Genomic DNA, 27,043 nt, shown 5'->3' on the forward strand with positions numbered 1-27,043 from the left:
CTCTTTCAGGTACGTTTTGGTTACTGAGACCCTCGAATTCCCATATGAATTGTAGCAGAAGCTAGTCAGTTATTGCTGAGGAGCCCGCTGGGAATGTGATCAAGACCACGTTGTATGTGTGCTTCACTCTGGGGAGCACTGCCATCCCAAGAATATTGTCATGTGATACAGGAATTTGCGTGGTTTGTCTTTCCAGGTATTTAGGTCTTCTTTAATTTATTTCAGCAATGTGTATGGTTTACATAGTATTATTTTACTTTAATTTTTGCCTTTATACTGAGGACAATTGTGCAAGGTACCAAGATTAGAATTGTATTATAGCCCCGCAACTTGCTGCCACCATGGACGCTGTGGTCTCTCTTTGCCCTTTGTAAAATCTCGCACAAAATAGGACCTAAGTAACTCTCTCTTGAAAGAATGATTATATGATTGCTGGATGACGCTTGAGAGTCCTTGTGATGATGTCTTTTTCCCAGACTTTCCCCTCTTCTTAAATATGCCCTTTCTCTTCCTTTCCTCCAGCCTGGGTTTCAGCCTGCCTGTGGCATTGATTTTCCTTGTCTGTGGACTCTTCTTTTCACTAGTTCATGATAATGTTACATGTCGGCTGTGGAAACTTGCTAGATGTCAAGAAAGAGCAAATCCATTGCATGCTAGTATTTTTAGAGTGTGTTATTGAATTATCAATTAAAATTAAATCAGGCTGACCCATTGAGCCATCCCCTGAGCTCTTTTTGCCTTCCTACAGGTGATACTGCTCTCGTTGCTGCATGTGCCCTTCCCCCAGACTTAGTTTTGGAGTTGAGTAAATCACCATCACTGGAGCCCTCTCTTTAAAAGATGAAGAGAACATTTGCTCCTTCTCCCTGCTTGGGGACTTGGATGAGATGAGGTAACAGATAAAGAATGAAGCCCCACCTCATTCTGACCACTGCTCTTTCCGTTCATTTCTCCAGGGGAAGAGTACAATTCAAAAATATAAAGATTGTGAGCTAATGAAATATACAAGACAACCGATCATTTATTAAATACACTTTCATGCCAGAAACAAATGTATTATACACACAAAAAGCACATAAATTACGGTAGTACTGTGGTTACAAACGTGGGCCGAGTTCGAGTCCTGCTCTGGAGTGACAAGTCCTGTGAAATGGAGAACTTGTAGGTCGGCTTAGCCTCTCCCGGACTTTTTTCTTTCCTGCAGAGACAGGGCTCGCTAGTCATCCCTCCCCCGTAGAGGTGCTGTGGGTTGTAAACGACGCGCGTGGGCAGGCCAAGCACAGCTGCTCGTTCCTCGTAAGTGCAGGATAGCACAGCTTTTGCGGTTACGGCTTTATGATCGCACCGTGTAGACCCTCAGTGCTCCGAAGGGATGTCTTGCGGATTGGAGATGGGATTCTCACTTCTGTAAATACCCAAAGATTGTGTTATTGAGCCTTGCTGATATAAATCTATTCTTTAGAAAGTACATAATGTAGATATATTTTTCAAACATGCATGCTTTTTTTCTTTTATTATTTATACTTCTACCCTCTCATCACGTGGTGTGACTTTTGATGGAATCCAGGAAACAGTCCTAAGCCACCTGCCTCTTCACACTTCTTCGTGATGGTTTTCTTCCTTGACTAGAAGAGGGTTTTGCATAGGAAATTTTGTTTGCTCCCCTTCTCTTGGAGACTCTCTGTTTTTCTGCCCATCTCTCACCTGTCCATCTGTCCATTTCTCTACCCACTCATTCTTCTGACTTGTTCCAAGAAGCACTTCAGGCAGCTTACAGAAGAACAGATACCAAATAAACAGGTGAGAAAATGGGGCCAAGTTCACAAATTGAGGCTCGGAGTTGAGCCTGTGTGAGAGTTGCAGGCGTGAGACACACGCCTCTGCCTTGTGACTTATAAGATAGACAGCATCAATGTTCCTGAGGCTCCCAGCACACACAGGGAAGCAGGGTTTGTGGGAGATGCTCACTGGCTGTGAAATAAATAAGTGGCTTAGGAGAAGCCCAGCCTTTCCAAATACTAAGACTTAGGAGAATATTTTGAGTGTCTTCCAAAATCTGAGTATTGCATCTTTTCTTTTTCAGAGTTTTATGTATAGTTGGTTAACATTCTATAACTGGAAATTTCTCCAAAACTGCTGCCCACGTGAGTCCCATGACTCGGGAATGGGGTGGTTCTGCTCATTGACGGGTGTTGGCCAGAAACGGAAAATGACAGCCTCCAAGGAGCCTGGGATTAAGCAGTTATGTTTTGTCAGTGCTGTAGATTTCAGAAAATGCTTTTACCGTTTCTCTCCATCTGAGGAAGCAGCGTGCTCTCTTCCCAGCATCAGGAGTTCAGGGTCTCGGGATGGTGGGGGCTGACTGCACTGCCGTAAAGACAGCTGAGTTAGTCACTGCATGTGTGGTGCTTTCACGTAGTGCATTTCATGTTTTTTAAAAGGTTTCAACATGTAGTTAATTAACTGAGTTAATTAACATTTAATAAATATGAGGCTTTTTTGAAAAGACAGTTATAGGCAGAATATAAGTTGTGAACACTTTAAAAATGGCTTCATTAGTGAAATTTCAGTAAGGAAGGTTCAGTTTATCTTATTTACGCCTCTCTTTAAAAGTAACAAAGAAACAAGACAGAAAAAGCAGAGGATTACTTCTGTTCTTCCTCTCGGCTTGCAGGTGCCCTCACCTCCAGTGGCATCCATCCAGACACCAGCACTGACACTGGCCGTGCTCAGAAATGCCTCAGCCCTGAAGACACAACTGACAAATGGAAGGGAGCCGCGTCCTGTTACAGCAGGTGCTCTCACTTTGTGGGTCCTTATGTAACTGCGTGGTGTTATTCAGGATCGCCCTTTCTACACTGTGTGACGGTGCTGCGGTGTCTCCTAGTTATTTGTTTCTGTAACTACTCATGTATTTTTTCCAATGTGTGGTACTAGACATCTAAAAATGCATTTTTCAGATGAAAAATAATGTGTATTTAATATAAAAGTCTGAAAAAAGAGTCAAAAGGGTCTATCCTGGTCCCAGTACTCAAAGATAATAATTAACACTTTAACATCTATTTTCTGTTCTTTTCATCAGTGTGTATCAGCTCTGTCATAAAAACCAGTGAGCACTGTGTGCCTGTTTACTGTGTGGAGACCTCCATTTTCCATTCGGCTTATTACACATTTTTCTACAATATTCTATCTCCCCTGACATGATTTTTAATGACCAGTATAGCATTCTGTTTTGTGGAGGCATCGTCCATTTTACTTTGTATTTAAGTAAACTTTTAAATTCCAAGTATACTTAATTGAAATTCTGAAAAGAGAACTGTGGTGGTACCGAAAGTCCCCTACTTCCCTTCCCCTTTTTTCCTGAGAGTAAAAGCTGCTGACAATGTGGAGTATATATTTCATGACCTTTATGCCTTTGTCATATATATATACACACATACATACACGTATATGAGAAATCTATGTATATGTGTGTGTATATATGCTTTATTGAAAAATAAGGCCATACTATATGTTTTCTGTAGCTCGGTTTATTCACTAACGTATATATCATAGACCTCCTCCCACTCCAGACTCACCCGGTCCTTTCAGATAGAGTAAAGGGGTCTCCTGATGTGCAGGTTTGGTCTCTTGTGTAACGACACCTTTCGTGGGAGAGTACTGTGGACAAGGCCTTGGACCACGCTGAAACGCTGCAACTTTAGTGCCCACAGCTCTCCGTGATTTACCGCATCATTGTCTTGATGGTGAACACTTAAGTTTTCTCCATTTTCCACTGTCAGAAAGGGTGTTTGACTGGCATCCTTCTTGTACAAACATTCCTGTGATCTTGTATGAGTATTCCTTTAGCTAAGGTTTCTGGAAATTTAGTCCTTGGATGTGACAACTTCATACATCACAGGATGCTTTCAAGTGAATCTTGAAATTCCTTCTCCTGTGGGGCATGAAAAGATGTAGAATAACTTATGTAACCAATTCTCTATCGCTGGATATGATTTCACTTCAGCATTTCTTCCCACCATTGTAAACAGTGCTGTGCAAATGTTCTGATGAGTACATCTTTTTGAACTGATTTTTTCTAAATGTAACGATTCCTAAAAGTGGAGTTCAGCCTGTGTGCACACACGTTTTTCAGAGTTTACATATCCATTGACATGTCATCCTCCAAAAGATCGCTCACAGTTTGTTGTCTCAAAGATGGACACTAGCTATAATATCTTTTAAACATATTTGCCAATATGACGAGCAAAATGATTTTCATTATTTTAGTTTGCACTTGATGACCAGTGAGGTTTTGAGCATTTTTCACTCATTAGCCATCTGACTTTTAAAAAGTGAATGATCCCTTTTGTCCTTTGCAAACATTTAAGTGGGGGAGCTTCTTGCTGCTTTGTGACAGCTCAATGTGTATTATGAACATTAACCCCTTGTCTTCATCAACATGTATCAGAGAGCTTTTACTTGTCATTTCTTGCCTTTCATTTTGTTCAGTAGGTTCATTATTGTTGTGGCCCAAAATAATCTTAAGATAGTAAATGTCTTCTTTTTGGGTTTTATTCTTAGAAATGCTTTCTTATAATGGTATAAATTTCTTCTGTAGGTTTTTTCAATCTCTAAGATGGAGATGATAATGGTACTTGTTACAGTGAGGAGAAGCTGAATTGATATGAGCAAAGAGTTTTATTTGCTCTTATTAGTACTTTCTAATATTTACATCATTTTCTGTAATTTTTCTTGTGGTCATTTTGACGGGAATAGAATTTGTTTTTTCCAGGTATTCTCTGATTGTAACAAGACAGTTATTAAATTCATACTTTGCTTTTTAATTTGAAATCCCACCTGTAAAAAATACTTATGTATACTAGAGTCTCTTTTTGAGCTCATGATTTATTTCTGTCAATCTTACTTTCTTACTCTAGCACTATATCTTACATATTGTAAAAATTTATTTAATATATTACAGTGTGAATTTTTTGATTCTTTTTTCGATCCCTAAATTTCTTGGCTTGTATTATCACTTTATTATTCCTGAAGAATTCTAATATAATTTTTTCAAGTTAAAAAAAAAAGATAAGTGTTGTCATGGGATTTTTTAGTAATTTTGAATTATCTTTACGAGAACGTACATCTTTAAAACTGCTTTCCTCCATACAAAAGGTTGATGTCTCTACTTTCACACTTTTACTTTACCCCTCAGTACAGTCCTGTACTTTCTCCATGTACAACATGGGCATTGTTTTTGAGTTTATTCCAGATTATTGTTGATGTTTTTGTTAATTTTTTAAGTGAGAAATTTTTGCTATTATATTTTTTAACTGTTAAAACTGACACCTAGGAAGGCAGATTCGGTTTGTAAATACTCACTTTGTAACTTCTCATTTAAAATTGTAAGTATTAAGTACTTGTTACAGAATCCTTTCTTTTCTGTTTTTAAAAATTTGTTTCCAAGATTCTCAAAATGGTCATAGCTAAGTAGTATAGGTGGGGAGACAGATGGAGAGAGGTAGTGTGGCTCATGTACAAACTGTGAGCACTTTCATGGCTGCCTTTATGCTGGAAAAGCTGATAAACAGTCCAGCTTAAACCAGGGTGGCTTTGTATGCACTTGAAATCCAGCTTTCCTGCCTGTATGGTGAAGCCTGGTAGGCGTGGCAGGTAGATGATCAAGGTCGAATGGAGGTTATTGGCTGCACAGAGCACTGTGTCTGAGAATTGGAGACCATCGCCATGGGAAATGCTTGGTGCCAGGAACAATGCAGAGGAGCTGGGGAACCTTGTGTTAAGGATTTTCCAGCCCTGGGAGTGGGAATATCAGACTCTGCATTCAGATCTGAGTTTGAATTCATCCTCTTTAGTTTACTTGTCCTCTGACTTTTGTCAAGCTATATACCGTCTTTCACTTCCTGTTTTCTTGTCTCTCAAATTAGGAGAATTACATCCTACTGCTAGAGTGTTTGATCAGGTTAAATAATTTGTGTCTATAAGATGTCACATACAGTCACAAGCTCAGTGAGAAATGGGCTGTCGCCTGTTCTTCTGCAGCTCAGTGCTTGACAAGACATGGGGGAAAGCCAGTCCCTAATTTGTGTGTGATGCAAGTAGGAACAAAATTAATGTCTTGCCTTTCCCTAGCAGTATTCTTACAGCTTTGCTTCATTTACTTCTTTCCTCCTTTCCTTTCCCCTTTCCCATCCTCCACCAAAAGAGCCTCTCAGAAAAATAGATTCAAATTACTTTAAAGGTTGGCTCATCCTCATGAAATGATAGTATCATAAAAAAAACTGTGCAAATCCCAGAATATATTTTATATGATTTACACACACACATGTGCGTGCAAACACACACACACACACAATCAGTCTACCTCCCACTTACAGAGGGAGAAGGTCCACTTTTTCTGAGTTTTCATTCACAGAGAGTGAGAACAATGTCTCTTACACAGACTTTCACCAGGCTTCGTGCATGGTGTTTTTAATTGAATTTCTGTTTGTGGCCATAGATATAGTCTCCTAATAGAAGAGAGAAAGTGGAGACATAGACATTCCGCTGAGATGTTGGTGTCATCATATTTTAGTTGTAAAGGACTTAAGACAGCATAGAGTTGCAACATTTTATGGGTGAGAATCCATGATGTTGTAACTTAGACAAGAACCTGGGTCTTCTGCCATCTTGTCCACGCGGGTGAAGAGGCAACTGGGCAGGGGATAGTAGGGATCCTTCCTGCTTCACTTCCATGTTCTTGCTAGTTTTCATTTCAGCTGCCTTTAGTTTATGTTCATGAGGCCACTCATGGGAAGGTCACTCTGTCCTGATAGATTGAGTTTCTTATCAGCGAAAAGCTCTGGACCCACTCATATTTCCCAGAGTTTTCTGCTGACCTGCTGACACTTTATATAATTGAGACCTAAGAAACTACTGAATATAAAATCCTTATTGTTATCGTTTCCCCTCGAGTTCCATAGGAATGGGGTGCTGTCTCAGGCTGTCTAAAGCCAGATCTGAACAAAGATAGGGTGATGGGCTGTGCTGCTGGACCTACACAGTCGAAGGGGATTTCCACCTTAGCTTTATAATCAGGCAGATTAGTTCAAATCTTGCCTTTACCAATTATTATCTTTGTGTCTTGGGGGAGAAACTGTACTTTTTTGTGTCCAAATTTGTTTATCTGTAAATAAGTTCAGTATTTATTTTAAGGTTTCTGTTTTAGAATTGAATGAGCTAATTCATTCATTTATACCTAAAATAGCGATCGCATGGTTCTATGCTGGTGCCTTGGTAGTTGATTACTAAGGGAATCGGCAGTGAGAATGGGGGTGGGGGACCCCTGGATAATAGAGCTTATATTCCAGGATATGCTTGTAAAAGACTGGATGTGCAGTAGATTTTTAGTAAATATCTACTCCTTTCCTAATCTGCATTGATTGTTTATATATCATTATACAAATATATTAACAAGTTTTATTGCAATTTAAATATTTTTGTAGTATTTACATTATGTAGCTATAAAAATACATGAAATAAAATGATTTGACTTTTATTTTCTTTTCAATAAGCAAAACAAAATAAAATAGAAAAGAAAAAAGTCTTGAGGGAGTAGAAATAATTTTATTTCTGTGGAATCAATTCCTTGTAATAGGTCTTTGTCATGTTGTTAAAAAGCATATAAAATTGATAGGTTGTGACATACTGGAAATGAGGAAACAGTGGAGACATACTACCTCTAATGCAGTCATTTTGTTACCAAGTCCAAACTCGTTCTGCTTGCTGCATGACAGGCCAATAAATGGGGAGATGAGATGTTGGAGTAAGGAATAGTGACTTCATTTGAAAATCTGGCAGACCCAGAAAATGGCATATTGATATCCAGTAGAACTCTCTTCCCCAAAGCAGAATTCAGTCTCCTTTTATACTAAAAAGCGGCGGGGATGTGGTTGGTTGTTGCAAACTTCTCGCTGTACGAATTGTTTGTCCTTGGAATCCTTTGTTCCTGCAGCTGTCCATGGTGGGTCAAATTAAGGTGCCCCCGTAAAACCTCCAAATGAAAGAAAGGTTATTATCTATTTTGCAACTTGCCATCTGTACATAAGTGTAGAAGAGCTAATATCCTTAAAGATCAGAGCCCGGAGAATAGGCTGTCCTGGATATTTCAGGCTAAAGGCAACTTTTTTTTACAAAAGGTGCAGAGATAGCAAGTCGGAGCCTAGAAAACAAGGTACAGGTTTAAAGCCAAACGAACACATCTAACATGGAGTCAAATTTGTTCTTTTCTTTTACAATTTCTTTTTCTAACTCATAAATAATTTTAGTAAGAAACATGAGAAATTTTTTTTATTTTTGCTTCTTAATAACGGATTACAACTACACTTTAGTGAGCAGGGATGCTGTGCGTGCCTTGGGGTCACAGCAAACTCTTGTTGGGGGTGGTCGACCCTGTAACATACCGGATGTCCCGTGAGTGTTGGTGAGGGTCCCCCTAACCAGGGGCTCTCTTCGGGAACCACCATATGGGCATTGACCTCTGGAGACCTCTTTTTCAGCTGCAGGAAATTTTTTCAGATTTTGTGATGGAAAAATCTCTCCAGCTGCAGATAATCAGGGAATAAAGGAAGAGGAAAAGGGCTTGAAGTAGAGTAGAAGAGAAGGACAGAATATCAGGGAACGTGGGGGCTTGGCAGCGGGGCCTCGGGAGAGAGAGGAGCAGAGGTGTGGAGGGTCCCGGCTACGGAACTAGCTCCTGCACCTTTCCCCGCACCCAAGCCACACAGCTTTTAATTGGGCCCAGGACTCCCTCCTGTCTGGATGTCACCCTGGGCAGAACTTTGAGAATCGAAGCTAAGGGGTGGTCAACACTCACCTAGGGGGTCACTGAGGACTTTGCTCAAGTCCACATTGACTTTTCCAGTCATGTGCCTTCACCTGTTCTTTATCTCAGGATCTGAGAAGCAGGAGCAAGGAACTCATGGAGAGATCCAGGAAGATATCTGACTGTGTTAAGAGACGACAGTCACAGTGACACGTGGAGCGAAGACACTTGCAGTAAAGTAAAATAACTTCACAACTATTGCATCAGAGCTGCAAGTGTGAGAGAACCTAAGCCTGTCTCAGAGTGCAGGGGACAAGAGAAAAGGAATGGTAAAATTACCACTGACATTTGAAATTTTGTTAAAAAGAATGCTACTGTTAATTGTATCACTTGAATGTATGCAGGTGTTTTTCTATGAGCATTCATAGGTTCACAAAACCCCACCAGCCACTCTTGCTCCCATCTGGTGTGGGCTTTCTCAAGCACAGTGCCCTTCCTGCTTGGGTGGGCCACGCTGCTGGTCCTCGCCTGGGGCCGGACTGCTACAGGACACTGAGTCCCCGAGGCACGACCTGGGATACATGACAGGAACATCTCTGCTCTTGGCTGAGGGCCTCCGTTTCCCCCTGCAGTGTAAGAATGCCGGTGACTCAGTTAGAAGCATGCATCCAAGCCATCCTTCCGTGTCATCACCATCTAGAAGCGGTGCCTGAATATTCTGAATTTCTGCAGAATGTTGTTTGCAATCACCTTGAACAAGTGAGTGTGTGTCCTCTTTCAAGTGGAGGAATTACTGCCGTTTTCCTGGAACTTACTCACCACTAGTCCATCTGAATTTTCTGTGCTAGGATTCAGTATAGCCTGCTAATAACTCTGCAGTCAGATCTTGAAACCCTGATGAAGAGGATTATTTATTTTCTTTCCTTATATGATAGTATTTTACTTTCAAAATTCTGAGTTTTCTGTTCTTGGAGGAATTTTTTTGGGGTTGGAGAAAAAACTTTGCTCTTACCATCTTTGTGACCTGTTGCTATATGCATCTCACCTGTCTTCTGTCACTTGTGAGGCGGTTCCATTTGTGACCCTGTCCGGGTTATTCATGTTATAAAACATAAAATCTGTAAAAGTACAGAACCCTTTTACTCCGAAGACATTCCACAAATACTCCTTTAATCTGGGTGTGGTTTTAACAAGACACAAACATTAGAACATATACTTGCATGTTGCCAGTGCAAAATCCCCAAATGAATAGTCTAGCTCAACATCTAAAATCTTTCTTATCTACCTTGGATATGTATGGATAAGTGAAGCAGTTTGCTAAGAACCCAAGACCAGGTTTAGGATACAGGCTGATGTAGCTCAGCGGGTCCTCCCAAGCTGATGCTCTGCCAGAGAGTGGGGTTGAGGGGAGAGGGCGTGCCCTGCCCTCCATGAGCTGACAGTTTCATGGCAAACACCTTCACAAGGTGAAGAAATTGGGGTTTCTTCTATGAACAGTGGGTCTGAAAAGAGCCCAAAAAGCATGGGAGTGACACAATCCCATTTGTCTCAAGTAGGGGAGAGTGGCTGTGGGGCCACTTGGGAGACTCGTGAGTCCAGGTGGGCAGTGTTGGTGGCTTCCACTTGAGCGGTAGGATAGTGGGTAAAAGCGAACAGATTGAAGGCATGTTTAGATGGTAAAAAGAAAGATTTAAAGCTGTCTGTGAAGGTAGGATGGAGTAAGGCCCAGGTTTCTGGGTGGATTAATGAGTTAAATGATGGTCCTGCTGTGTTCTGAGGAGGGAAAGCTGCAGAGGGATTTCTGGGGGAAAACTGATGAGTTCAGCTGTGGGTAAAGTGAAAGGTTGTTAGATGTGTGGTCTGGGATCTCAGGTGAGAGCCAGTAGTGAGTAGGGAGAGGGGAGAGAGACTTTCAAATAATTTTATCCTGTGAACATACATATAAGGATGAGTAATGACACACTTAACCCCTCTATATTCTGTATTTAAAACCCAGTAACATTTTGCTATATTGGTTGCAGGGGTTCTTAATTTTTTAATACAAATAAAATAAATAGAAACAAAATAGTGGAGTTAATGAATATCTTAGAGTTGATGTGTGTCCTTGTATGTATTTTGATTTCTCATCTTTATAAACATAATCTACAAAAAGTTAACTTGCTTAGAATAAGAGTTAAACACAGGGACATGACACACTCTGTTGGGGGTTGAAGGTGATATCTTTGGCAAATTATATAGCCTCTTTTTGCCTTTGTTGCATCTTCTGTGAATGCCCCCGTGCCCCTCATCACAGCTGATTTCCTAGACTAGAAGTTGGGAGGGAGGCTGCTGAATGGAGTAAGAGGTGGCAACTGCTAGGAACAAAGAAGACAAAGACAAAAACAGATTAAAGCCGAGAAACTGAGTCCTAATACCCTCAAAGGAAAAATAATCCCGCAGTGTTTTGAGCCACTTATCGTAAGGGAAACAAAATCACGTGGATCCAAATCTCTTGAGCATATGTATATTGTGGGTGGGAGGGTATCATCAGAAAAGGGTTGAGAAGAGGCTTTTTGGTTTCCCTTAACGTTTTCAGTAAGAATGGGGTGCAGAAGCAAAAACCACCCGCTACACAGTAGAAGGTGTTGTTTTGTGCGAAACTGACCAAAGTTTGGAAACCAGTCATCAGTGGTGCTGGGAAATGAAGAGGCTTCTGGATTGGGTGGGGCACTTGCTGTGACTTCCAGGTGACCTGCTGGCTGGGGTCTGTGAGGCGGGCAGTAGGTTTGCAGTGTGACCTGGGCATAATCCCTGGCTCTGAGGCTGCTGGTCTGACTAGCAGACCTGGGCAGATGCAGTCCTATTGGGGCATCTCGCGATGTGGCCTGGGACACCTGCCAAGCTGAGGGCGAGAGGAGGGATCCCCTAAGGGGGTGTCCCTTTGAAGAGTAGAAACGTCCTCCTGCAGGGGAGGAAGAGCCTCTGAGCAGCGGGCCGGATGCACAGGCAAGAGCAGCCTGAGCACGGAGATTTCGGGGACCTGGAAGTCATAAAGTGGCCCGAACAGCCTTGTTCCTGAGAAACTGGAGGGAAAAGATGCTGCAAATGCAGGCTAATTTCAGACCCTGTGGTGGGTCATGAGTGATAGGAAAGAACTGGTCAGGCAGGCACGAAAGAACCCTGTGGTTGTCCCAGTTGGGGCGTCACACCAGAGGGAGGAGCAGAGTTATAGACTTTGTCACTTTTTATCTGTGTGACTTTGAACAATAACACCCCACCTCTCTCTATATATATCTTCATCTGTAAAGTGACCGAGTGACAACTTGTGTCATCAGAAGGCTTAGTTTAGCTCTGATCCTCATTGTCCAGTCCTGTCAGTGCTGCCCTGCAAGGTTCTGCAGTGGGTGCTCTTACCCTGAGATGGGAGGGCGTAGAAGGGCATTGTAGCACCCGAGGGCAGGAAGGGGTTGCTTTAAAAGCAGACATGTAGCCTCCTGCAGCTGCAGACCTGCAGGCAGTTTGGTTTATGGTCGTGGAGAGGACTTTGGAGGTCTTAGCATCGTCTTAAGACTTGTTTTCCCTTGGGGACCTGATTTGCCTTTGCAGATTAATGTTGAAGATTTGGGCTTCTGGCAAAGCTGTTTTCAGAGATGGGTATATATGTAACATATAGTATAAAATGAAAGGTTTTATTTAATATTTGGGACTTTGTAGCTGTAGGGAACAGCTCTGTTGGCCTGGTTTCCACGGAGGACACTAGCAGTCGTCAGAGCGTGCGGGAGGGCAGGCAGCCTGCTGTGCTGCTGCAGGGGTTCTCCCCAGCAGGACGCTCTGCTGAGTTGACTCTTCTCTGAGTTTGGTTGCCAGAGGAGCAGACAGCAAAGTAATGAGTTCTGGTGGGATTGTATAATGACAGGAAGAAAGAGGGAGCCGTAGTTCTTAGGGACTACTACACTCTTTTGGTTCCTGATCCAGTGTGTCCCATTACACAATTGATGAGTTGTGTCTATTCTGGGACTTGATTGAAATAAACGTGCAGCCTGAATATTAAGAGTTATGTTTTATTTGTCAGAAGGACTCGAGGCAGGATGACCGCCTCTCAGAACACTCTGAGGGACTGCTCGCAAGAGTAGGGGAGAAGCTAGGATTATATAGGAGCTTTACAACAAAGACCAGGTAGTCAGAACAATAAAACATTGCTTGTTATCTAAAGAAAGCCAGGTATCTCAAGTTCATGAATTTAATGCTTTTCAATATATGGGAGGAAGCCAACATTTGGGCTGACTGAATATATACTTTAGACAAGCACCTAGCTATCTAGGGCCAGTAATCTGTCCTTTCTTATTCTGAGTCTGCTCAGAGGGCACCGTTGTGATTGGCTGCAGGCCTGTCTTCACTGGGGGGTGGCGGCAGCCGCTGATGACTTGTTTTCAGCATTCTTTGTTTAGTGACATGGTTGCAATATTTTCATTCAATTTGTAGTGTTTTCATTCACAGAAAATTATGGTATTACCCTGATTATGGATAATCTGGAAGCTTGGAATGGAACCGAGATGGAATTACTGCAGGTAACTTCTACTTTAATAAGCCATGTGTAAACATGAACACGGAGGAAGCCTACAAAAGGATTCGGTGGTGAATGGGAAGGGTTTCTGCACGTTACAGGAGAAGGCAAGGCAGAATTCTTCTTCTTTGTGGGCAGGTATGTGAGTCCAACTTTCCTTTCTGAAGTGCTTTCTGAGAACTGTTTATGGTAATGAACCAACATTGACAAACGGTGACACACATTGCATTTAAGAGCTGGCTGGCTTCAACTTGGGTATTGGACAGGTGGAATTCATAGGCAGTGGTCAGGTGGATGGGACAGAGATGGAGCCCAGGCCTGGGCCCATATTCAGGTTGAAATCGCCATTTACTCACCATAGCGCCTTGGACTTGAATGTAACCTCTCTTAAACTGATGGTGAGTCTGTGAAATGGGCATGATAATATTCGTTACTTCCTGGGCTTGTTGTAAGTTCTGAAGATTATTATAGCACACATGAAGCACTTAACACACTGACACTTAGCAGTGTACACTTTGTTCGACCACCACGCTTGGTGTGTGTCAGAGCCTTAAAGGCAGCATGTGTCTGTTTAGGATGCACTGGTAGCCCCTTGGCTACTTTGTGAATTTGGTGATTTCCTTTAATACTTGTAACTGTGTGTGCCATGGGCAGTTATTTTTATGGACAGATGAGGAATCTCAGGGTAAAAAAGACTGTGTAATTTGCCCAAAGTCAGACCATAATTTTGTGTGCAGGGGCCTCGGTTCAGCATGGGCTCCTGGGCCTTCTGCTCTCTCCGTTCAGCACCAGAGCCAGATGTGGGCTCGGCTGTTTCCCAGCCCAGAATATCCGGCAGGCCACAAGACACACCTGGTCCTGTGCTGCTTGAGCAAAATCTCCGGAGGAGAGGCAGTTACAAAAGGGATAAACATAAAAACAGACGACAGCAAATTGTGATCAGCTCTGAGAAGGAAAGGAACACGTCTGGCCGTGCAGAGCTGGGAGCTTTCCCATCGGGGCTGCTCTGGGGGCGCTCATCTCAGCTAAACAGGCTGTGCTGCTGCACCAAGGCAGGAAGGCAGGGCGCGTGTGGCCAGGTAGACAGGGCCTCGTTGATCGTACTCATTCCCTATTAAGTGGCAGGTGTCACAGGCACTTAACTAATAAACAGATGTTGGCCAGAATCATCACGCATTTTGCTTGGTAGTTTTATTGGCGCCAACTTTGAGAGGAGGTCATTGAAGCTGGGGAGTTTGCTGCATGCCCGTGATTACCATGGAAATACCCCACTGGTCTTTCAACCTAGACTGGTGTGGCTGTCATGTCCCAGCCCTGTGAATGGCATCGTGCAGCTTCTCCCAAGTGGCCCAAATGACTGACATTGATATGCTTAATTCGTAGGAAATGGTATGTGGCAATAAGAGAAAAAGGTAGTAAGAAATTGGAAAACTAGAAAATAACCAATTCTTCCCCTTCTGGGGGACCGTACCCTGTGTCTCTCACCCCACTCACTGCCTGTCACCTCCTCCCTGCCGACTCCGTGTTCAGAAGCCACTCTGAGCCTTTGAAGAACATTTTGCCTCATGACACTGTTGACTAGGACCTGCGACCTCTCTGTCCCTGGTTAACTCTCTCTTCAAAGCCATTTAAATTTCTTGCAGGCTCCTCCACTCAAATGTAAGAATAGCCCCTTTAAACTTCTTGATGCAGCTCCTTAATGAAGATCTTGGGAAGGAAACCTAGCCAAAACCTGGGAGGTATTCACAGAGTGAATGTAACCTGAGCATTTTTTGACGTTCAGAATCAGAGCGGTGGGAGACACAGGAAGGCCTTTTTAAGTTAGCAAGTGGAAAGAGAAAGGACTCAGGATGTTTGAGACTGAAACATCTCGGTCCCAGCCAGCAAGGCACCTGCGTTCAGGATGGTGTGTGGGGAGTGCAGAGTTCTCAAAAAGAAAGAAGTGGTGGGATGGCAGGGAGGACATTTAGGTACTTAACTGGGGAAGGAAAAAGTTGGCTGAACAATTCATGGTTGAACAAGAGGATTGTGACATGATGTGCTTGTATTTTGGAGAGAAGGGTTTTGTGGAGCCAGGCCTAAGGAGAAATCTCTCTGACTGGGGAGTCAGCACAACAAAAAAACACACAGAACCAGGCAGACCCCATGGCCCCTGATGGGGGAGAGGCTGCCCACCAATTGGAGACCTGGAGGCTGCTTCTGTCCCTTAGCTGGGGCCTCAGACCTCACTTCACATCCCAGTCCTGTTGATACAAGAAAAAATATGTGGGGCATGAGAAGGGCTGTGTCCCAGGCTTCCGTTGAGCCCCTGGGATGTGCCCCACCAGATTTTGTTCCTTGGCTTCATGCAGTAAAGAATTCAAGAACAAGCCAGTGTTGAGTAAAGGTAGATTTATTCAGAGAGATACATTGACAGGCATGAGAAACGTCACGAAGTATGGGGGTTTGATGCTCAGATTAAAAGTAGGCACACACTCCACAGAAATAGTGTGGGCCTTCTCCGAAGAGGTAGAGAGAGGGGTTCCTGGGATGTGGCTCTGTGTTGCTCCTTTTCTTGGGCTTCGTGGTTTCATATGCTAATAAGTAGAAGGACCAGCCTTAGGGCAAGGGGCTGGGATTCCAGGGAGTTGGCCATTTTCCACCCTTTGACCTTTTGTGGCTAGCCTTGTGACGGCCATGGTGCCTGGGGCCGTGTTATTCACCATGTTACTATTACAATGGGTGTATAATGAAGCTCAGGATCTACTAGAAGTTAAATCTCTTCATCCTGAGCCTCAAGACCTATTGGGGGTTGAATTCTCCACCATTTTGATGTTAATTGCTGTGGTCTTTCTTGAATGGCTTGCTCTGCCCCCTTCCATCCTGTCTCACTGTGATGACACAGAGAGAGCAAAGGCCGGGCCCTGCGTGTGTTCCTGCATTTAACAGCGGGAGATGTGGGGTGGGCTGAGGATGACTCTGAGTGGTGAGAAATATGTTTCAGATTTTCCCACATGAGACATGGGGACCTGCCAGCAGCCATCGCAGATTTATCTCACGGGCATTATCGCTTGTGTTGTTACGGAAACAACAGGCCAGCCAAGAAATAAGCAGCACTCAGAGGGTGGGAGTACTGAGATTTATTATGCCAGCGGGCTCAGAGGGGCTTCTGTTCCCAAGCCCTGAGCACATCCAAGACGTGCACATGAGGTTTTATAGGGTTAATTACAAGTATGGGGCTTTTAGCCAATAAGGCTCGAACAACAAAAAGCAAGGAATCAGTACACTGAAGCTTATCAATTTGGAACAGATCACGTTACTGACAATTGTTGACCTTGGATTTACGAGTTAGCTTGTTAGCCCAGTAAACTGACACTGAACTTCAGATTTACGAGTTAGCCCAGCAAAACTTAGATCAGTAAACCGACACTTATCACACTTAGATTTGTGACTTAGCTTGTTAGCCCAGCTGGGGTTTTTGTTCACAGTGTCACTCATCTTTTCTATTTTCCTTTTATTTTTAAAGTATTTAATCCAAATTTAATATCAGGATTTTTTTGGAAAGAAATTTCTCTTTTTCTTTTCTTTGGGGCTCTTTTGGGGGGTAGGTAATTAGGTATATTTATCTGTTAGTGGAGGCCCTGGGGCTTGAACCCAGGACCCTGTTCACACTAAGCACACGCTCTACCACCTGCCCCATCATCTTTTTCTTTTTGCTTTAGCTGCCAAGAATCTTACAGCTGAATTTCTAGTCGGCCTTTAACACTTGCCCTGACTTCATGGAATCCATTTTTATGAGTTTACCTCCCCCTGGTTTCATTTAAGTATTGAATCTCCATTTTCTCTTCACTCTCAGTTTTGCCTTTTTGTTGTTATGGTTGTTAAGCTGTGTTTAAAAAATTGTTTAATTTCTCTTTTACCAGGAGGCTGAAGTAAATAAATATGTAAACAAACATCACACTTAAATGCTTTTATATATTCTAAGCTGTTTAGTAGTTAATTAAAAACCAAATTGAATATTAAAGGGATAACATTTTTAAATTATTTTTTAATTTTTTATAAAGACATAGCTGATTTAAAATATATGTTTCAGGTGTACAATAGATGCTCCATTTATAGTTACTGTAAAACATTGTCTGTATTCCCTGTGTTGTAAGATACATCCCTCTAGAGTGTTTACATTACATGTTGCAGTTTGTATAAGAAAGTTGGGTAACGCAGAGTCTGGAACGTGGCTGTGTATGACTCAGGTTCACGCTCACCCTGCCTGTCAGAGCTCAGGCCTTCACTCCTTTCTGCAGGGGAGCGAGTGGAGGCAGATCTCACCAGTGCTGGCACCACACTCTGAGTGGCAGTGACAGCAGTGACTGTGTGTGGACGTGAAAATTGTTGTTCCAAGAGTTTTACATGCTTTTCTGCATTTAATAATTAAAGCCCTCCTGTGAGGAAGGGTTTTAAGTTTTTAATGAATAATACATTTTATTTTGGTATTGATAGACTTCAAAACTCCGGAAAATTTACAGGAGTAGTACAATAAATGCTTAGATACAGTTCACCTTAAAGGGCACTATTTGCCCTTTTGTGACGGGCTTATTTTAGCATAAATTTTCAAAGTTCATTCATATTGTAGCCTGAATCAGTACATTATTCTTTTTGTTTGAAAATATCCTTTTCCTTTTTTTTCGTTTTTGGTCTATTTAAAAATATTTTCATTGAAGTCTAGTCAGTTTATAGTGTTGCATCAGTTTCTTGTGTACAGCACAAAACTTCAGTTAAATAGGAACATACCTGCATTCATTTTCATATCCTTTTTAAACATAAGTTACTATAAGTTATTAAATATATTCTCCTGTGCTATACAGTATATACTTGCTGTTTATTGTATACATACTCAGCATCTGCAAATCTTGAACTCCCAATTTATTCATTCCACACCCTCTCCCCTCTGGTAACCATAGTTTGGTTTCTATGTCTCTGTGTCTGTTTCTGTTCTGTAGATAAGTTTATCTTTTTGTTCCTTTGTTTTTGTTTTTTTTTTTTGTTTTAGATTCCACATGTGAGCGATCTCATATGGTATTTTTCTTTCTCTTTCTGGCTTATTTCACTTAGAATGTCATTCTCCTGGTCCATTCATATTGCTGCAAATGGCATTATTTTATTATTATTTTATTGCTGAATAGTAGTCTATTGGACATATATACTACAACCTCTTTATCCAGTCGTCTGTCAGTGGACATTTAGGTTGTTTCCATGTCTTGATATTGTAAATAATGCTGCTGTGAACATTGGGGTGAAACTGTCTTTTTGAATTACGTTTCCTTTCGGATATATGCCCTGGAGTGGGATTGCTGTGTCATCTGGGCCCCCAAGGTTTTGTCTTTTGAGGAACCTCTATACAGTTTTCCACAATGGCTCCACCAAACTGCATTCCCACCACAGTGTAGGAGTGTTCCCAATTCTCCACAGCCTCTCCAGCATTTAGTGTCTATGAACTTCTGAATGATGGCTATTCTGACTGGTGAAAGGTGATACTTGTTTGCAGTTTTGATTTGCATTTCTCTGATAATGATATTGAGCATTTTTTCATGTGCCTATTGGCCATTTGTATGTCTTCATTGGAGAAATGTTTCTTTAGGTCTTCTGCCCATTTTTGGATTGAATTGTTTGTTTTTCTTTTTTATCAAGTGTAAAAGCTGTTTACATATTCTGGGAATTAAGCCCTTGTCACTTTCATTTAATGCAACTATTTTCTCCCACTCCATAGGTTGTCTTTTTGCTTTAATTTTTGTTTTCTTTTCTGTGCAAAAGCTTGTAAGTTTAATTAGAACCCACTTGTATATTTTTGCTTGTATTTCTATTGCTATAGTAGACTGCTCTTGGAAAATATTGTTGAGATATATGTCAGATGTTTTGCCTATGTCTTCTTCTAAGAGGTTTATAGTGTCTTGTCTACAATTTTTAGTCTTTAAGCCATTTTGAATTCATTTTTTTGTATGTTGTGAGGGGGTAGTCTAACTTCATTGATTTACATGCAGCTGTGCAGTTTTCCCTGCACCATTTGCTGAAGAGGCTGTCTTTGCTCAATTGTATGTTCTCACCTCCTTTGTCAAAGATTCAATTACCAAAAGTTTGTGGGACTATTCTTGGTAATTTTGTTTATCCATTCATTGATGGATGGATATTTTTAGTGACTTTTAGCTACTCTGAATGATACTGCTATGAATATTGATGTGCAAGTTTTTGTGAGAATACATTTCCATTCTGTTGGCTGTACAGTTGGCCCACCTTATCTGTAGTTTCCACTTCATGGACCAAGATGGCTGATTGCAAAGGGACTTGATCATCCTTGGATTATGGTATCCAGGGTGGGGGTTCCTGAAACCAACCCCCCGAGGACACTGAAGGATGACTCTACATGTAGGAGTGGAATTGCTCAGCCACATAACTCTAACCTTTTGAGGAAACATCGGGCTCTTCCAAAGAAGCTGCACCATTGCCCCTTTCCAACGGCTGCATATTGAGGGTATCCATTTCTCTGCCTCCTGATTGACACTTGTTATTGTCCATGTTTTGATTATAACCATCCTAGTGAGTTTAAAATGAGATCTCATTTTGATTTTGATTTCGCTAGTGATGCTGACCATCTTTTCAGATGCTTATTGGCCAATTGTGTATCTATTTAAATCCTTGGCAAATTAAAAAATTGGGTCGATTTTCTTTGTATTGTTCAGTTGTAAGCATTTGTTTTATATCCTGGATACTAGTCTCTTATTAGATATATGCTTTGCAAGATTTTTCTCCTATTCTGCAGATTGTCATTTCACTTTAATTTTTTTAAACATTAAAACAATTTCTTTATAGGGGAGGTAATTAGATTTATTCATTTTGTTTTTCTTCCTTAGTACGCACTCTATCATTTGAGCTACCCCTTTCCCCTTTCATTTCACACTCTTGATGTTGTCCTTTGTAACAAATGATTTTAATTTGATGAAGTCCATTTTATCTATTTTGTTTTATCACTTGTGCTCTTGGTATTGTATCTAGGAAGCCATAGCCTATCCTATGACCACAAAGATTCATACTATGTCTTCTTTTAGAAAGTTCATATATTTAGTTTTTACGTTTCTGTCTGTGATCCATTTTGAATTAATATTTGTTATATAAAATACGGGGTCCAGATTCCAGATTCATTCTTTTGCCTTCAGATACCCAGGTGTCTCTGCTCCATTTGTTGGATAGACTATACTTTCAATGGAGTGTTGTTGGCACATTTCTGGAAAACTGACTGTAAATGTAAGTTTCCCCCCAGGATTTTTTATTGTGTCTCATAGATTTCTGCATCCAAACTTATGACAGAAGCATAATGACTTGAGTGCTATAGATTTGCTGTAACCTTTGAGTGAGTCCTCCAAATTTGCTCTTCTTTTTCAAGATTGTTTTGGCTGACCTGGGTCCCTTGCTTTCAATATGAATTTTGGGATCAGTTTTTCAATTTTTGCAAAGAAGTCAGCTGGAATTTTGATAGGGATTCCATTAAATATGTAGATTACTTTGGGAAGTCTTAACATTTTTAACAATATTTTCTACCATTGCATGATCATGGGATGCCTTCCATATATGAAGATATTTTAAAATTTTTTGGTGATACTTCAAAATATTCAATGTACAAATCTTGTAAACTTTTGTTAAATGTATCTCTCATTTTATTTTTTATGCAGTTGTAAATGGAACGGCTTAGCTTCATAAGGGTGGGACTATATATATCAATTTATTTATTTCTAGGATTCCTACATAGCAAATACACTAGGTTTATATTTGCTACATTGATCTATCCACAATTCTTCCCACCCCCGTGTCATAAGAAACCAAGACCCAGCTTAAGCCATCTGAACACCTATGTGGAAGTGAGAAATGAGACCTTTGGGTGGGGTTTGTGTAGATGATACTGAGATCTTATTCAGGATGGCTTCATCTTAATTTCTTTTAAACAATCCTTTCAGAGTACATAGTCAGATACATTAGGAAAATGCTGTTTTGATGTGCGGAGGAGCTAAGACTATAATTTTCAAGTAATTTCTAGTGAGAGTGTTGTACTTGAAACATAATTTGCATCAATCTTTGAAGATTTATGTTTCAGGAGCTTTGAGTAAATAATACCTGTCTTTATTCAATAACTACAACTAAATGCTCAAGCAACATGTAAGAGTTTGAGCAAACTGCTCCCGCCCTGTAGTGCTGGTTGGTTGCAGCTGTAACTGGAGTCAGCGCTTACCTCGCCCAGTACACTTGTGCTGATCTGCTCAAAACAGTTCGTCCAACAGTTTGTCGGTAGTCTTTTAGACAAAGCCATAAAGCATTGATTTAAGGTTGCTGGAATGTAATCTATTCTTATTAATATTAAGTAAGCACATATTGAGTACTTACTGTATGTTGGGAATTGTCCCTCAGCCTCACATGAATATTACTTCTAATAAAACCTCTCATATTTCCCTGTTATTTGCACTTTACAGATAAGGAGACTGAGGATTAGGTCTTCTCTCTTTTGGGGGGAGCTCATTATCAATGATGGGAAGTTGTAAGGAAAAAGATATTGATTCATCCAGAGAAAATATTTTTCTGAGATTCAGTATTGAAGAAGGTAACCACTGAAGAGGGTGATCATTGTTTGAGTGAGACGAGCCCCGGGTTGTACGGAGTCAGCATCCCTGTCCTGGACGCTGCACGTGTAGAGCTGCGTGGTGGGTGAGGCGGCGCGGCCGCGCAGGGAAAGCGGATGCCGGGCCGTTAGGCTGTGCTCAGGCCCGGTGGGGCTTTCTCCTAAGAGCAGTGGACCGTCATTGACAGATTTTAAGTAGGCTAGTGCGATGCTCTCGTAGATCACTTTTGTCTTGTAGAATGCTTAGAAACATTTAGAAGGCTCGGCAGGAGGTGATGTGATGAGTCAGAGTAGGGTGGCTGCAAGGTGTAGCAGTGTTCAATTTTCAAGTGATTTTCAGTCCCAGGTTTGTGGCTCAGTAGCCGTGTCACTTTGGATGACACACCCAAGGAAGTGAAACAATTTATCTAATCAATAGAAGCAGTGATGTACCGAACTCCCAGGACTGCTGTGTAGATCCAGTGAGATAACGTGTGCACAGTGTGCAGCATGGTCCCCAGCACAGAGTCAGTGCTGAGGGAGTGCCAGTGAGTACCTGGTAGGACAGGTGTGGGTGGTGGATCTCGTTGACTGAGGAAATTTGCCCCTGAAGGAGGGGTCTTGTCACATCTGTGAGTGATTGGCCTGAGCTGGGAGAGGCAGGGAGACCTTGCCCCCGACCAAGGGCCCTGGGCAGGATGGCTATGGGAGGAACACCGTGAAGTTAGCTCTTTGCAGGTGGAGTTGGAGGTGCCCTTGAGACATCTAAGTGCAGTGTCACAATCACAGAAGTGGTCTGGTCCCGGGCTGTGCATTTTCCTGCTGAGATATTGATCTCTGAACGCGAAGACATACTTTACAGGACAAGTGAATAGTAGTATCATCTCTCATCAAAGCTCACATCTCTTTATTCATCACTCACTTTGCTAATTGGGTACTTACAGAACACACTTCACTGTCCTCCCCTGGGCTCAGGCTCCACAGAAAAGAGCTGGTGAGTCTCCCTCTTTTCCAGAAGAAGACACACTTAGCTGGTAGACTTCTATACCTCGCCAGACTTAGAATTTTAGGTTGTTGATTTAATTCTATTTTCTGTTGGTCATCTCCTGACAGGAGAGACGTTTTACCTCATGGTCAGGTTTCAATTAGCTGTTACTGAGAATTGCTGGTCTGATCCATAGTGTATTTATTCTATTAACTTTGTAGAGTACTTATCATTTTTCTGTCTTTGCTCTTTAATTTTGTTTGCCCCTTCAATTTTCTATCTTATTTGGGACCTTATTTTATTTTTTAATTAAAAAATGTCTATTAGCAGTTAACAAAACAAAAGCAAAGAAAAAATGCACATGATAGCTAAATTTAGAAAATATCTTGTGTGTTTTCTGTCTCAGCAATGGAGGGTTCTAGAAACTCGTGAAAAGCTTCATTACATAAGTTCCTTTAAATTCTGATTAAGAAATAAAACCTTCCTTCCTCATCTTTCAAGCTGCACAGCTAATTGTCAAGAAAGTGAGGGGAAATTCTCAGAAGCCAAGACAAACCAGAAAGCAGGGATTCTGGGAGATACGTGATCCTTAGAAGCCCTGGGGTGCCGGTTGGCTCCTGAACTGAGTTTCAGTTGCCCTGGCAGGAGGGCAGGAGGTGAGCCTGTGTCCTCTCACACTGGGAGTTGGATGGCTGTTCTTATATAAGGCCAAACACATCCTGAGAATCCTGCTTTATAAAAGGTTGAATTAGAAAGAAAAGAATAAAAGCATTCCTCAAGGCAAGGAAGTAAGGAAAGTAAAATTTTTTGGAAGCGGGAAAAATAACATATCCAAAGTAAGGATTTAGTTTAAAGCTGTTCTGGCATGAGAGTGACCACAAACCCATGGCAGAAAATCACAGCTCCTCCCGGAAAGAGAAGGTGTGTTTTGAATGAATCAGTGGACAGCCATTCTGAAAAAGGCCTCCAGAGTCTTCTGGATCAAGATACTGGACTCAAACACCTCCCTTCCATGGTCTCATTTAAATAACCAGAAAGGTTTTAAAGGAAAGAAGCCATAATCATAGTTCTATTTATTGACATTACTTTATGCTAGGAATTCAAAGGTGACTATGGAGTTGTCTCCTCTTTTATGGACCTTACTTTCTATTTGACATAGTTGGGGAACTTGGTGGAGGGTGGTGTTAGTATGTTGCAATTAACCAGGAGAGGAGTTTAAGAAAGCAGTGAAGGGTTGGTGACATTTTTCGCTGAGGACAGTCCTGTTCAGTTGGCTTGTAATTACAGGCTCGTTGAGTTGTCACTGGAGGGAATTAATCTTAAGGAATTTGGACTTAGCTCAGGCCTCTTCAGAATGGACAAGTGAACCTGGAGAAAGACAGTCAAATCTGTGCAGACATTGAAGTTCACTTCAACATGTGGTATCCATGAGCCAAAGATAGGACTAGTAGGCAGCACTTCTTGAGGGCAGAGGAGTGGTTTTTAAGGTTCTTCAAGAATGAATCCCAAGGTACCGGGATGGCCAGTTGTCAAACTGTGACTTTGCTCTTTGGACGGTGTATCCACCAAGGGTATTGGCCGTTTATAAGTTTCCATTTCTCCTTAATACATGTCAGGTTATGAGGACGTGGGCATAAACGTTTCACACCTTGTCAAGGTGACTTTGGGTACCTGCCTAGAATCATGGGCACAGTTGCGGCTGCGTCATACATCTTGCCGCACATCCCGCTCCCCGGCTCCGTGATCACGGCAGAGTGGTTCCTTATTGAGCTGTCCATCTCCTCTGTGACATCGTAACCAAACAAAAGATTGGAGAGTATTAGCTTGGCTTTTTTCTTTTCTAACATTCCCTTCAAATTATGATGACTGATAGTGGACCCAGTTACGTTTGCAGATGATTTACAAGTAGGGCTGTCAGTACAAACCTTGTAATCCCCGCTGTGTGATCTAGAGAAGAAAGTTACACTCTTTCCAAATTGTTTTGATGCACTTATGTGGGAAAATGATGTATGTTTGAATATGTATTTCCTCTCTTACTCATCATGGCTAGAGATGAATATTTGTAGACATGGAATGAGTACTCTGTATTTGAACTGTATGGTCCCCTAAATTCTCCCCAGCTTTTTAAAGTCATCACTGGAGTGCTACCTCCAGAGTGCCGCAAAGCATCCAACACTGCCTGCTCTTCGGACACTGTAAGTTTCCAAGTTGGAGAAGGCTGCTGGCTGGTGAGGCAATCTCTCGCACATCTCTGGTTGGGTGATGTGAGCTGAGAACACAAGAATTGGCAGACAGTAACTAACCACGATCACGTCCATTTCTGGAACACTCATGGAGGATTTTACACCTATGCTAGTGGAATACGTTATTTCATTTAGTTTTCCCAAAAATCATATTTAGATTTTATCACCTGTATTAAAAAGGAAACTGTCAAAGCGAGTGACGTGCAGACTTTGGACTGGAACACGGGTCTTTCTGATCCCTGTCTCTGTTCCCTCCCCGGCCTATCCTTGCAAATGACCAGGAGACTCTTCCTCTGTCTTGAGTTTCCCTCTGATGTTACCGCTCTCTTTGTTTCTAAGAGAGGAAAACAAGTCTAAACTTACTTTCCAGTTGGAAATGGAATGGAGAGTTAACGTTGGAAGCCGGGAGAATCTGTCCTGTGATGAAGTGGTCTCCGAGCCACTTCCACTGGGATGTCACATCACTGTCTGGGCCCCTTGCTCAGCCTGTGCACAGGTGACAGCGCAGTTGTGCCGAGCAGTCCTCCCGGACAGGGCAGTGGGTTGGAAATGAGTTTGGGGATTTGGTTTCATTACACAAGTTCCTGAGGGCCTTGACCTGGCACTTCGAGTGGGAGCATTCCCTGTCCCACAGACTGTGCTCTGGGCCCGTGCAGACCTGACGTGGCCTCAGCCTGAGTCTCAGGGCCCGTGGTGATGAGGAGCATTTTAGCCCAGGGTCTGCCGGAGGCTCTGAGACTACTGGGCTGTGGGACTTTGTCCAGGATGATAATAATTCCTCCCCGAGTTTCAGATTTCCTTGCCTGTGAGCCGGGGTAGTAGTTGTTTCTGAGATGATTGTAATGATTCAGTAATGGGCGCAGCGTGTGCTGACAGGTAGCTGGGTGCTTTAGGAGCAGAAGTCGCAATCACTCTGTCAGCCTCTCCCCGTGCGCTCTGTGCTTTGAGAAGTTGTGTGTTTGGTGAAAGTCCCGCCCAGACCCTAGGGTCTAGATGAACTGTTGTTCCTTTACTTTCCCTTCCTTTTCCTCTTTCCCTTCTCTGTGTCCCATGTTTAGGTAGCAGATTCCTCTATTTCAGGGAATACGGGCTTTTCTAGTAAAGGGACAGGTGGAATGCGGAGAGGTGGGGCCCAGAGGGGGTCTGGAGTGTCTGCACAGTGCTGCTTCCCTGCGTTTCTGCATCCGGTCCCATCAGTGCACTAAGTCAGCCTTCCTCTTCCTTCCTGTGTCATCGGGTCTCTGTTTTAAGGGAAAACCATTTTTATGGGTCTTTTTTCACTTACGTGTTTCATTCAGATGCTTGTTGCTTTTCTCCCTGTGCTTCAGCGTTCCGAGGAGAAAATTCAGCCGTGCAGCATCCTCTCCGAGCTCTACGAGTTGATCGGCTTCCACTGCAAGTCCACCTTCTTCAAGCGGGTGGCCCCCGTGCGGCACGCGGCCCCCGGCATCCCGGAGCCTGGCGGGAAGGCCTGCTCCCGACTCCTCCTGCAGACGCTTCCTGGCTACAGTCTGTCACTGGACTTGCAGGACTTCAGCAAATGTGTTGGAACTAAAACATTGCTTCAGCCCCATTAACCATGCCTGGTTTGGGCCCTGCTGTCCTGCCTCATCAGGGTGAATCTTGATTCATTTAGAACAGGGCTCAGCAGACTTTTCCTTTCAAGGGCTTGGGGGTAAATATTTCAGGGTCTGAAAACCTCCTGATCTCTGGTGCAGCTGCTCAGCTCTACTGTTTAGATGCCAGAACAACCAGATAGTCCACACACCCATAGAGCTTTATTAACAGCGGTGGCTGGGGCTGGATTGGGTGTATGAACTGCAGTTTGCCCCCACAGCCTCCTCAATATTGACAC

The 27,043-nt window shown here is 42.4% G+C and overlaps 1 protein-coding gene across 3 annotated transcripts; it reads left to right on the top strand.

Moving 5' to 3' along the window:
• Nucleotides 1-27,043, top strand: LOC140695470 (trafficking protein particle complex subunit 9-like). Of its 3 annotated transcripts, XM_072958201.1 has the most exons (7): nt 1-196; nt 749-892; nt 2,675-2,795; nt 8,933-9,132; nt 9,436-9,562; nt 13,280-13,350; nt 26,517-27,043. In XM_072958201.1, the coding sequence occupies exons 6-7, from the start codon at nt 13,303-13,305 to the stop codon at nt 26,763-26,765; spliced, it is 297 nt and encodes a 98-aa protein (XP_072814302.1). In that variant the 5' UTR covers nt 1-196; nt 749-892; nt 2,675-2,795; nt 8,933-9,132; nt 9,436-9,562; nt 13,280-13,302; the 3' UTR covers nt 26,766-27,043. The 3 variants fall into 3 exon arrangements, 2 of the variants coding, with proteins under 2 accessions (XP_072814302.1, XP_072814303.1); XR_012071150.1 differs by lacking the exons at nt 749-892; nt 8,933-9,132; nt 9,436-9,562; nt 13,280-13,350 and having other exon boundaries at nt 26,517-26,748; XM_072958202.1 differs by lacking the exons at nt 1-196; nt 749-892; nt 2,675-2,795; nt 8,933-9,132 and having other exon boundaries at nt 9,337-9,562.

This window comes from Vicugna pacos, unplaced genomic scaffold, assembly GCF_048564905.1.
Source record: "Vicugna pacos unplaced genomic scaffold, VicPac4 scaffold_224, whole genome shotgun sequence".
Classification (NCBI taxonomy): Eukaryota; Metazoa; Chordata; class Mammalia; order Artiodactyla; family Camelidae; genus Vicugna; species Vicugna pacos.

Bases quoted from the DNA above. Each gene is read 5' to 3' on its own strand.
- LOC140695470 (XM_072958201.1), top strand. From the start codon at position 13,303: ATGGATAATCTGGAAGCTTGGAATGGAACCGAGATGGAATTACTGCAG. The intron at 13,351-26,516 runs GTAACTTCTACT...CCTGTGCTTCAG, and splicing joins CCGAGATGGAATTACTGCAG to CGTTCCGAGGAGAAAATTCA.